Source organism: Lolium perenne, chromosome 1, assembly GCF_019359855.2.
Source record: "Lolium perenne isolate Kyuss_39 chromosome 1, Kyuss_2.0, whole genome shotgun sequence".
NCBI lineage: Eukaryota > Viridiplantae > Streptophyta > Magnoliopsida > Poales > Poaceae > Lolium > Lolium perenne.
In genome coordinates, this window is record NC_067244.2 from 155,789,531 (window position 1) to 155,802,579 (window position 13,049).

At 42.6% G+C, this 13,049-nt stretch overlaps 1 protein-coding gene across 2 annotated transcripts; it reads left to right on the forward strand.

Moving 5' to 3' along the window:
• Window positions 1–1,420: 1,420 nt before the first annotated feature.
• On the forward strand, window positions 1,421–7,885 carry LOC127308863 (oxysterol-binding protein-related protein 2A). Of its 2 annotated transcripts, XM_051339773.2 has the most exons (10): window positions 1,421–2,072; window positions 3,370–3,723; window positions 4,199–4,286; window positions 5,115–5,542; window positions 5,838–5,993; window positions 6,202–6,369; window positions 6,666–6,806; window positions 6,892–7,128; window positions 7,214–7,327; window positions 7,497–7,885. In XM_051339773.2, the coding sequence occupies exons 1-10, from the start codon at window positions 1,722–1,724 to the stop codon at window positions 7,692–7,694; spliced, it is 2,235 nt and encodes a 744-aa protein (XP_051195733.1). In that variant the 5' UTR covers window positions 1,421–1,721; the 3' UTR covers window positions 7,695–7,885. The 2 variants fall into 2 exon arrangements, with proteins under 2 accessions (XP_051195733.1, XP_051195737.1); XM_051339777.1 differs by lacking the exons at window positions 1,421–2,072; window positions 3,370–3,723 and having other exon boundaries at window positions 4,199–4,280.
• The last annotated feature ends 5,164 nt before the right edge of the window (window positions 7,886–13,049 follow it).

The window sequence follows — 13,049 nt, forward strand, 5'->3', positions numbered from 1 at the left end:
TAAACATCAAACCTTGGCGGGTTGGTTACAGGAAGGGTGTTGTGATGACTATTTTACCGACAATACAACACATACACCCAAGGATTTTTTTTTTTTTTTTTTTTTTTTTTTTGCGCTTTAGGATGAAAAAAGAGCTTAACATGAAGATTGTATATGGTACGAGGGAGTACGATGAGTACTTCAAGTGCAAGAAAGACTACACCCAATTGCTTGGTTTCACCTCTGTTAAGAAATGCATGGCTGCCTCTTGAGGTGTGTTGCATATGCGGTCCTCCACATACATAGCACGCATATCTGAGTCGACATGCCAGAACACTATGTACAAGTTTTACCATGCACTCATCGCAGTTTTTTTGGCCTTTCTATTTGAAAGTGCCAAATAAAGAAGACTACTCCACAGAACAAGGCAAGAGGATTTTCTATGATGCTTCGATGCATCGAGTGCATGTATTGAGATGGAATAATTGTTCATTCATTTGGCAAGGGATGTACAAAGGTCATACTAGCTAGAGAGTGCAGTATGGTTGATGAAGTTGTGGTAAATCATGACCTGTGAATTTGGGACGGTACTACCTCGTCGATGACATGTATCCAAAATAGATGATATTTGCGACCCTTTTATATGGAGAAGAAATCCTGTTGCTATGTGGTGTGAGAGTTGTAGGAAGAATGTCGTGTGAGGATTTAATGTGCCTCAAGCTTGTTTTTGCTATTATTGTTCGGTACCTTGCTCTCTCATGGTCGACATCTCAGATGTGGGAGGTTATGAATGCCCGTGTGGTAATGCACACCATAATCATCAGACTGAGCGCGATGCTCCACTGTATGATGATCACCATATGATTTCTAGGGCCTTCTTGTCGTAGTTGCCGACTCAGTTTAGAGCTTTCCGCGCACTGCATCAATAAATCGGGCTCATCGCCAATAGCAAGCCGATTTAATGGAGCATGTGTGGGCGAGGAGAGAAAACTCTGTGTGAGAATCCTAAATCCACCCACGCAACTGCTATATCTTCGGTTTCCAATGGGTGAAATGCGGTACCTCGCATTCGCCTTTTACTCCCACCCCCGTACATGACCGCCGCCCGCCGTTCTTGATTCAATCCAATTCCGGATTCGAGCGCGGCACCGACCGATCTACCTCAGTGCGTACCTTTTGGATCGCAATAAACAAAAACCGAATGTAAGAACTATGGTAAGGAAGTAAATAGGCTAGTTATTTTAGGTGTAGGACCTAGGGGGAGTGATGTTTTGGCACATGAGGATATATACTTCCTTTATTTTAAAATGTTTCTTAGAGACATTTCATTTTAAAATGTTAGAAAATTTAAAACAAGAAACTTGCGTGTACATCTTCACATAGTACACGTTCACATCGGCGTCTCGAGTATTCGACCAGCCACTGAGACAGAACCAAAGCCCAACAGCAGGGCCACGCGTCTGGAGCAAGGCAAGCAAGTGGAAGCAAGATCGCGCGCTCATAGATGCCGTTCCAAAAGCGATCAGCAGCAGTGAGCGTTAAGCACAAGCCTGCAGAGTCTCCTCCTCCTCAAGGGAAGTCCTCCCGTTCCAAACCCACCTCGCCAGTCGCCACCGCCACCGCCACCGCAACCGAATCCAACCAATCCGCCGCGTGGAAGGTGGTGTCCGTACGGGCAGATCGCCATAAACAAAGCCCAATGCGGGCGCCCCGCCAGCCGCGTGACGGGTGACAGGGCGACGATGCGGGCCAGGGAGATGCACCCGCTCTGCTGCCTCGCCGCCGCCGACTACTGCCCCGGAGGCGCCGGCGCCGCAGAGCCCGACGCCGGGGACCGCTCCCCGCCCCCGGCGGCGGACGGGGCGGCCGTGGCCGGGGTGCTCAGCAAGTGGACCAACATCGGCCGGGGCTGGCGCCCGCGCTGGTTCGCGATCCGCGGCGGCGTCCTCGCCTACTGGAAGATCCGCCGCCGCGTCGCCGCCGCCCAGGACGCCACGGCGTCTTCGTCACCATCCTCCGCCGCGGGCGCGAGGCTGATCGGGGCCGCGGCCTGCGGCGCCGGGGAGCAGCCCATCGGATTCGTCCACCTCAAGGTACTCCTCCCCCCTCTGCTACACTACACCGCAATCTCGCCGCCAACCGCTCCTCAACGCGCGGCGCATTTCATCCGGCGATCGAGCGTCCCTAGCTAGCATCCGCCGATTCCGTAGCCTTTGTTTTGACTAGTAGTAGTAGCTGGTGCGCTCGGTTTCCGCGTCGCGCGGATCGGAGGTTCGGAACAGTCCAACAGCGCCCCTTGCTGGCCAGCGCGCATCGCCAGCCGCACATCGTCGCGATCGACGGCCGAGCTTCCGTGCGGCCCACCGGAGCGAGATGCCTTAGCTTGGATTGTAGCTTGGCTTGGGGAATGGGGATCGGCGACCAGTGCGGGGTGTGAAAGTACAGTGTTCTCATCGGCGTGCTACAGGGGCCGTCCGTCCTTGTCGCCGCGCGCGCGCGCGCGCTCAGGGGAACGGGGCCACGCCGACTGGCCGGCCCGGCGAGACGTAACGTACGGGAACAGCCGGCTCCCAGCTGTATTTTGTTCAGACGGCCAGCGGAGATGATGAGTTGGCGCCTCGGTATGTATCGTCATATTTACTGGGAACGGGAGCAATTTGTCCGTACCCATTTAAATGCTCTGGGAGCTTCTAATTCTTGCCTTTTTTTCCTTCCTGGTCTCTCTCGGCTGCTGCTTCAGTGAGGAGTCCTTCAGAACTTAGGTGATAACTCGTAAATTTTCTATCTATAAACGCAACAGGGTTGGCTCCTCTGGTTGATTAGGATTTTGGAGGATTTGGATCCTTAGCAATTGTTCCCACATAGCTCGTTTGATTTGAATGGAATCCTTAGGAATATCTTTCCAATGGATTCCTTTGCACAATTTTGGAGGAAATTTCAATCCAGTCATACCTTTACCTACATTTTTTTTTCTTTCCCAATGGGGTCAAGCGCTCTTTGGTCAAATTCCTGTAGGATTCAAGAGGACGTGGCACTCTAATCATGCGTTTTTCATATATTTTTTTTGCATTTTGAGAATCCTACAAATCTAAGAGGCCCTGAAATGATATGCGGTACAGAGCCGGGAGGTTTCGAAAGTTATCCGAGGATACATCTTAATGATTAGTGCTCACTTATTGTTTGTATTGTACATCGTAGGAGACTGGTAATGTTTGTCTTGTAACTGAGGGGCTTGTACGAGCATGTCATCAGTTTATGAATCTATAAATAGAACCGTGCATCACAGCGTTCTAATAATAGTTTGTATGCTTTTTAACCCAAGGGCTTCTATTTTGGTTTTAAAATGCCAGCCTGGCTGCTGATCTTGCGATTGTTTTGAACTGCTTGTAGATCTCATCATTCAGCGAAAGTAAATCAGATGACAAACGGTTCTACATTATTACTCCGACCAAGACGCTTCAGCTGAGGACCGGTTGCGCTAAGGACCGTGTGGCTTGGATTGAAGCACTAGTTTCCGCTAGAAGTGAATCTTCTCTTAGTGGTGTTTTACCATGTGACCAGAATGGTGAGTCATTTTCCACAGAAAGGCTCAGGGATCGCTTGCACGCTGAAGGTGTTGGAGCAGAAATTGTTAAAGACTGCGAGCAGATCGTTCATTCAGAATTTTCACAGTATCACACACAGATGAAGCAACGTTGTGAATCGTATTTAAGCTTTATTGGCAGTCTTCCCCGGGAACTCGAGGTAATGCTTTCGTGAACCCCTGTAGGCTAAAGATGGGGGAAACTTGATTTTCGTTCTGACCAACTTTAGTGACGAACATACATTTGTAACAATTGTCGACCACTGTTTAGAACCGTATTCAATTGGCTTTCTTAGTTGTGCCAACAGATAATTGGATATTTTTGTTCCATGTGGCTGTCTTTCTTGGATTCAGCTGGCAAATTTTACCAGGCTCGATCAGTATTTTCTTGCTCAATAATCAATTAGTACGCATGAAAAACGAAACCAAATTGTGACCCAAGCATATCCTTATTATTACTGGAAAGTAAGAAAAATAGTAAAGGAAAAGTTAGTTTGGATAATTCCGTAATTTGTGTGTTAAAGAAAAGTCAAAAAGTTATTCTGGAGTGTGTGTCCAAAACTCAAATACTTAATAATTTTATGGTTATGCTAGATGGTGTCGTAAATCATCTGCTGACATATCATGCTCTCTCAGGTAGTTAGTTCAGGAGATGGAGCTATTGTTGACAATCCACAGTTGCAATTGTTCAAGCCTGACTGTTCCAGCTCTGGAAAATGTAGTGGTACTTTTTCTTCTTTTATAATCTGTCCTTCTCTAGCAGTTACCACTGGTGCATGAGTTTTTTTTTACCACAGTAAACATTTATTTTGGATGTTTTCTATTCATTTCTCCAAGTGCCTTCAGAGCCTTTGAACTCTACAGTTTTCTTAGACTGCTAATGTTAGACTTATTATATACTACCTCCATTTCAAGGAATAAGGCGCACGCGTATTCCAAGACGAACTTTGACCATAAAAATTGAGCAACAAAATCTTGATTATATAATATGTAATTAGTACCGTTGGATTCGTATTGAAAAGAACTTTTTAATGGTACTAATTTCATACAAACAATTTTGATCTATTTAAAGTAATTCTTGGTCAAACAAAAAGCTCGTAAAACGAGGGCGCCTTATTCCTTGAAACGGAGGTAGTATTGGTTTTTGTCTACTGATTTCTCCTAGTGCTTGTGATTGTCCGGACTTTAAAACACAGGACGTGAAGGTATTAATTGCACATTTTCTTGGCTGCTGATGTTTACACTGCTTCTGCATGACAAGAAACAATTTCAAGCATGATTAGTAGGTTTTCATCATGCCAAGTTGAAAATTAATGCCAACGAAGCGATGACTGCCATTGTCCGTTGGGCATCAATATTTCAATAACATGGTAGAAATCAAGAATATTTTACAACTCATCTATGCTTTTCTGTAGGATTAATCTGAATGTCAAATGATGGAAATATCATGGTTTAGCCCAATACATCACTACATCTTTACTGAATGCATTTTCACTGGAAACAGTTATTCCATCTTCCGTTTATTTACCCTATGTTTTTTATTTGCCATCAGAATACAGCAATACAGAGTCTTCTGATGATGCTGGCAAGCAAGAAAAACTAGATCAAATGCAAGATGAAGATGAGTTTCATTTCTATGATACAAGGCAAAGTTTCAGTGACTCGGCTGCTACTCCTGACCTAGAAAGCAGATACTTAAATTATGGTGATGAAGCTTGCAAATTTAGTGATTCATTAGCTGCTGACAAGACCAACGAATATTTACTCTCATCTTCAAAGAGGCGTTCCAAGTTACCTGAACCAGTAGAAAAGGAGAGAAGTTTTAGCCTTTGGTCAATGATCAAAGATAATGTAGGCAAGGATCTTACAAGAGTTTGTCTTCCTGTTTACTTTAATGAGCCAATTTCGTCACTTCAAAAGTGCTTTGAAGACTTGGAATACTCCTTTTTATTGGACCGCGCATATGAATGTGGCTCAAGGGTATGTCTTTACTTAACTTCTGATTAGAGCACCATTATAAGCATATTAAACACGTGGAACATAACTCCGCACATGACTGAATTGCAGTGCAATATATAAATCTGTATATAGCAGAAAGTGATGAATATGCATGTTGGCTGTTAAACAAAGCACTTGAAACTGGTAGCAATATCAGATTGCAGATAGAAGTTATTTCTCAATTCAGTCAATATTAACATCTAAATTCTGACTAGTACTATTACTTATGTACTTGCCCTTGATTTGAGTTGATAATATCTTAATTTGAAATATGTAGGGAAACAGTCTGATGAGAATTCTGTATGTTGCTGCTTTTGCGGTCTCTGGGTATGCTTCCACAGAGAGCCGTCCGTGCAAACCTTTCAATCCATTGTTAGGGGAAACCTATGAAGCTGATTACCCTGAAAAGGGAATACGCTTCTTCTCTGAGAAGGTTAGTCTGGTATCAAACGCATCTGCATTTCTCATTCGATCCAGTGTACTGAAACAAGACCAAATTTCTTTTGCACCAAGTGTTTGTTTGATTGAAAGCATGGAAGTGATATCAAGCATCTGATGTCAGGCCTATATTTCATTACATATGATATATTGATATGACACACCATCTTTGAGTTGATTTGTTAGTTTATTCATGTTACTAGGTTAGTCATCATCCGATGGCGATGGCATGCCATTGCGAAGGGAAAGGTTGGAAATTTTGGGGAGACAGCAACGTAAAGAGTAAATTTTGGGGACAGTCGATTCAAGTGGATCCTAGCGGCATATTAACTCTAGAGTTTGACGATGGAGAAACTTTCCAGTGGAGTAAGGTACAAGCTGTTCACAAGAGGCACTCGTACTATTCAACTTTTTGATGATTATTCTTGAGAAAACACTTTGATGATTGCCGATTGGCCTGCTTTTTAGTTCTTCCAGCATAGTATACCCTTCCTGTTCTCCATAGGTTGCATGATGCACCCCAAATAGATTTCGATACCTCTAGATAACGTGATTTCATTTATATCTAGAAACAACGTCTCTATGCACACATGGAGTTCTTAGATCTGCAAGTATTCATTATAACTTCTTGTGAACAAATGCCTAATTTTTTTGTTTATATTTTAAGGTTACAACTACCATTAACAACCTTATCATTGGTCGAGTCTATTGTCATCACCATGGCATAATGAACATCAGCGGAAACAGAAAATATTCATGCAAGCTGATGTTTAAAGAGCAGTCTTTCCTGGAACGTAATCCTCGCCAGGTATGATGAACAATTTCTGAATCAAAATTCTCTCTGTCTCTTCTGCCTGCACAAATTCATACTAATATATATAATTCTATGCAAGGTTCAAGGCTTTGTTAAAGATGCTGATGGGACCAAGGTTGCATCCCTGATGGGGAAGTGGGACGAGAGCATGTATTGCATTTTTAGTGATGATGCTTCTAAACTGAACTCACATATTTCACATCAGAGCGTTGGTGCCACCTTGTTGTGGGAGAAAAATGAGCCGCCTACAGATCCCACTCGATATAACTTGTCATCATTTGCGATTACTTTAAACGAGTTGACACCAGGCCTCAAGGTAGACATACAACATGCATATATAGCTAATTGTTGCAACCTTTTGTTAGCTCGGAATCTAAAGAATGATTTTCTCACTTGTTAAGGAGAAACTTCCACCAACAGATTCAAGACTGAGACCAGACCAGAGACATCTAGAGAATGGAGAGTACGAGAAGGCATATTCTGAGAAACTACGCCTCGAGACCAGGCAACGGATGGTATAATACCCTCACTCTCTATATTGTCCTACATTTGCCCACCTTGATTCAGTTTGCCTGTACATGCAACCACATTTAGTTTTTCATGGAAGGAAAACACTGAAGAACTACATGTCTGGTGCTTATGTGCTCTAATCTGCAATGGCTGTATTTTCTTATTCTGAAACAGGCAAGGAACATGCAGGAGAGTGGCTGGAAGCCAAGATGGTTCCAAAGAGACACCAAGGATGGAACATACCGTTATGTTGGGGGCTACTGGGAGGCAAGAGAGCATAGGAACTGGGTTGGCTGCAATGACATATTTGGTAGTTCCTGCGACAATATGAACCCACAGCGGTCCATGCTGTACACCAGTGCAAGTGTTTAGGGAGTAGTAGGCGTTGGCAGCACACTAATTTTTTGAAGGTACATAATTGATCGGTTCCTCTCACATCTATCGTATAAAGAAGAGCTAAAATGTTCTCTTCTCCTTGTCGTCCTATTTCTGTATACTGGTAATACTTTTGCTAACATTCTTGCCGAAGTTGTCAATAATATCATTTCTCCACTTGTCTTTGATGGAATTTTGTGGCATCTATGTATACCGATGAGGAGTAAGATGGTGCATGTTTAGATATTAATTACATCATGGAATCAAAGGGATGCTTGGTGTGTCCCCAAAATCAATGTTATAGTGAGGCTCTTTTGCATAACACAGTTAATTGGGTGGAGAGAAATCTCACCTCAATGTCACTATGTAGTATGTACTCTCTTGTTTGAATTGCTCTGTATTTTTGCTTCTTGAGAACTATTGAAGTGCGCGGTTGTTGTTGACTATTTGTTTCATTTGAGAGAAAGCTCCTGTTGAAGATGATGGATGACCCCAGGATCCACTATGTACCATTTTGTTTTTAGAATTGCAAGCAGGGTGGCGTATAGCTTACCTGCGCCTCAATGCGTTACGGCCCACAACAGACTGATAATAGGGTTGGAGTAGGATTAATCAACGAACCAGCCCGGATAAGAAGTTATAGCTGTGCTTAGAAAGAAAAAAAAAAGAGGCTGCATGTGTGTGCTTTTTTGCTCCAAAGCTAAAAAGAAATACTCCATCTGATCCATAATACTTGTCGCTAAATCCAATGTATCTAGATAGTATATTTTAATGTGTTTATTCACTTGTTTCAGCAACAAGTTTATTTGTCGGAGGGAGTACATAAGAAATTAAAAAAAACGAAGCAACAAAGACGCAGACCAAGAATGGCAGTTCATGGGTAATACGTTTGTGATTCGTTATTGGGCTACAGTGGCAACTTAATGGGTCTCCAGGTGCGCGCAGACACGTTTACACATGGCATTTTTGGGCCCTTTCTGTTGGTTGGCCATCATCAAATCCAAATCCGTTTCTTTCAGTCGAGATTACATGTTTTTCTCTCCCTTTTGCTTACTCAAGGAAAGCCATTACGGCTTACTTTATTGATCGCTGAACACAGTTATAACGTTTAAAAGGAAATGCAAAAAAACCTAGGTGGTTCATCTACCCAGGTACAGATTCAGATAAACAAGAAACAAACCTAGCTACCGGATGTGCCACCGTATTAACTTCCCTTGGAGCATGCTCAAAATAAATATCATCAAACCCACTTGCTCTAACCATACAATCACGGGAAATTGCTGCACTAGCCGTCTAGCTGTCATGGACTCGCCTCCTTCCAATAAGGTTTGGATCGCTAGCTCACAATCGGCCTGCAAAATAATTCTGAAAAGTTCCATCCCTTCTTAAGTGTCTGGATCTTTACTATTAAATGGGAGTTGGTAGTTTGACACTCAACGCACTTTGGTGGTGGTCGTTAAAACAATCCGAACCGTCCAATATCCCACCACCGGAAACCACCGTCTGATCTATCCTACCGCACAGAACCACCAAAACGTTGCCCCGCGTAGGGTTTCCTCGTAGAAACAAAACGCCGCCACCCAGTGTCGTCCCCGAGCAACCACCACTCCACCCCTGCCTCCCGCACGCCTGGATCTCACGCTGTAGAGGGAAACGCCCTAGAGCAAATCGTGTGCCGCCCTTCGGGCGAGATCCCTTGCTCGTCCGGCCGTCCTCACGCCCCGCCCCAGTTTGCTTTCCCGGCCAGCCCTGCCCGCCTTCACAGTCAGCCACGCTCGCGGCCTTGACCTCTACGAGATCTCCTCCGAGCGCCGCCCCGACATAGGCACATGGCTGCTCCTGTCGGCCATGCCTACCGCCCCAGGGCTGGTCCTCAGGCAATCCTATCTCGCCTACTCAACGCACGCGCGGCAAGCCCTCCTCCGGCTGCTGCTCCTTGGCAGAATCCCCCTCCTCATCATCTCCTATCATCTACATGTTGGTGCCATACATCCTTCCCCGTTGCTGAAGTGACTGATGATGCCGCGATGTGTTGGAGCTTGCACGTCGCTGCTTCAAGCAGGTTGGTCGATCGGTATTGACTTTAGGCCAGTGCTCAAGGTGCCACTAGCCACCAAGGACGTCTTCACGCCCTCTCCCCAAACGCTCAAAGAGATGTTCTATGTGATGGAGTTTAATCGCACGGTGATGTGCAATGATTTTGATCATGCTTTTTAAATTGAATTAGATCTATCTTATTTTTCATTGTCCTTTTTCGTGTCTTCAATCTTTAATGTTTCATGTAGATCAACTGATCCATTCATGGCTTTATACAATCTTCAGATGCATGCGTCCTTGTTCTTGCATCACCGTCTGGTTCTTGCCTTCTTGGTTTGTTACGTGAATATGAAAATCACTTGAGAGTAATTCTAATTTTGTATGGTACTGCCTGTAGAGTGCCAGGTTGTTGCTGGCAATGACATTGAAAATAAATTTGTTCTTCTGCTACTGGAATTTGTACGGAATCAACATTGGAGGTGATGTTCTTTCTTCCCAGTATCTTATAGAGTTTTATATTTATAAGCCTTTCATTTTCTATAGTATGTTAAGAAGTACAAATAGTTTTCAAACTCTTGTTGAATATATGCTTAATTGATTAGCTTAAAAGATAGGCTACAGGGAGTAACTAATGCAACATACGTAATGGAGCTTTGTGCTTTAAGTTTTATTTCCATAACAACATCAAAAGGAAAAATATAGGAGTTTTTGTTGCAAGGATCGTAGACTTTGGTATTCTACTAAATTGGTTACTAAGACGATTGCCTTCAAGATAATTCGTACAAAGCAAATAAGAGTTTCAAAGATACTATAGTTCTAGGAGCAGCCTATTACTTCAGCATAGACGCCAGTAGACCATTGCATTTATATACGATGAAAAGAAAGAACAACTAAATCTCTGAATTTCGTGATTATCTTCTAAAAAGAAAAACATAGCTACAAGTTACAGCCACGAATATGCAGCTCAGTTTTGCGAACTGCTACTTTGTAGGGATGTATTTGGAAAGGCGCTTGATAAGATAAGCAAATTGCCGGTCTTAACTTTGAAGCTGGCCTTGTGAGTTGCATATTAACTCGGTCCAAATCAGACCCATCATCTATGTGAACTGTAACAAGTTGTGCACCAGGATTTTTATATGCTGATAATTTTTGGGTGCACAAAGAAGTGAAGCTATTAAATTTCTGAAGGTTTCCTTGTGGCACTTAATATCTCAAAGAGTACTTTGTATTTCCTAACAATGCCTAAATGACCTTTTACCTAACTTGACATGTACTTGACACTATATGCATCCACCTGAAGGGACTCACTTTATGATTTCATTGTTTCAGTTTTGAAAGGCCAACCATTTATGATGTCCGTGCTTGCCCCAATCTTTTGAGTGCACTTCTGCAAGCGAGGATCTCCAGACGGTAAGCATGTCTTGTTATCATAATGGTGGATAAGATTATTTGTCCAGAAAAAGAAGACAAAAGGAGAAAAAAATGATTTTGATCTCTTGGGTTTTCTTGACATATTATGCATTTTCTCAATTGCTGACACACCGCCTCATTGCAGCTTGAGTGAAAAGATCGATGGTCCACCTTACTGCTACATATGTGCTGTAGGTTTTGTCCGGCTGCACTTAAATAACTTCTAGGAATTATCTGAATGATTGAACCTTTGTCGGATTTTCAGTGCAAGTGTCGTAATATCCAAGCAATTGTCATGAATAGTTGTTCCAGTATTTTCGAGAGAAATATTTGTGTGAGAAGAATTTTGAAGAACATCGATTTTGTTCCTCATGTTGACCGTGGAAGTCTTTTTAGTGCCCAGGTGATGAGTGTGTGGTTTTCAAATGCAACAATCAGATGTGTGGTTTTCATGTATCCTAAAGATTTATCCACTCAAGCTGTCCACAGATTTCAAACAAAATTGATTATCTATATAAGATGCTTGCATTGTATAACTGAATATCATTGGCTTTTCATGATGCTAGGGTTACTTTATTGATCATGGTGGTTCATTTTCGAGCTCCAGAATAAATAAAATGCTCATTGCAGATGAAAACTGTTCATTAACTATGCTAGAAGATTTACATGATTTTTTCTGTATGAGAGTGATACTGGAACTTATAGACCTTCCTTTTTTTGCATTCTATAACTGAAAAACACTGGCTTACCATGTTACTAGATTTAGATAAATCTTCATGTAGTGTCTATTTGTGGCTTACAAATTATTATATGCATATCTTCTTATGGGGCATGCTTATTAAATAATCCATTGGAGTCATGTTATCCAAGCACAGTTACTTTCAATGGAAATAAATGTGGAAAATTATCCTCATGATGCGAGACATATATATGCTTCCCCTCATGATGCTAGACATATATCTGCTCCTGCAACAATGTAAGACATGATAAATCATTAGTTTTATTATCTATTTTGTAAGTATTTTTTTTTTGATAATTTCATTATGTCTTACCACTTTTGCAGAGAGCTAACTATTGTCACACAAAATGTGGTAGTCAAACTTGATGTTGATACCCACTCCAAAGTTGGATGTCTCAGTTTTTGTAGTGATTTATGCTTATAGTTATATTTTTTAATATAGGTGATTATTTTCGAGGAATAATGGAACCGGCTCGGTTGATGTGATCGTATATGGGGTCATCAACGATTGTCTTCCATCAGCCTTAGCGTGTAGGGAGGACCATGCACTTGTGGATGATCTTCCCATTGGCAAAGTTCAGATAGCGAGTGACTACAAGCAAGTTATCAATGACATTACCGAGGCTGCTGGTGGATCCTATGCCCCGATCGTGTTATAACACTTAGAAGTAATTGTTTTGATCCATTCATGCACAAATATATCACTTTGCTTACATGTCCGTTATTTATTTTTCAGGGCAAGCTTGTTTGCACCGATAGAAAAGGATACACATTTTCAGTGATGTAGTTTTAGATAATCTTAGTGTTATGTTTTCTAGATCATAGAGGAGAAGATGGTCCAATGTCAAAGGTAGTGTAGAACAAGGATGAAAGGAGCGTAAGGCTACTATAAATCGGTGTGTAATGCAAAGCCATAACTCCTGACATGATCGCTTTTGCGACAGTCTGAACAATCTCACTGTGCGTCACTTCTCTACTTTCTCGCCATATATACCATGCTGCAATTAGAACTAGCTCTCGGATGCGGACCTCTTGTATAACCGGCGAGCATTGAGTTGATTTAATCATCTCCTGGAATAGCACAGAATCCGGTCTATCCAGTGCAAATGCGTCCTAAACATGGTCATTGAGCTCAAGTTTTTGCCATATTTCCTTAGTTCACGGAC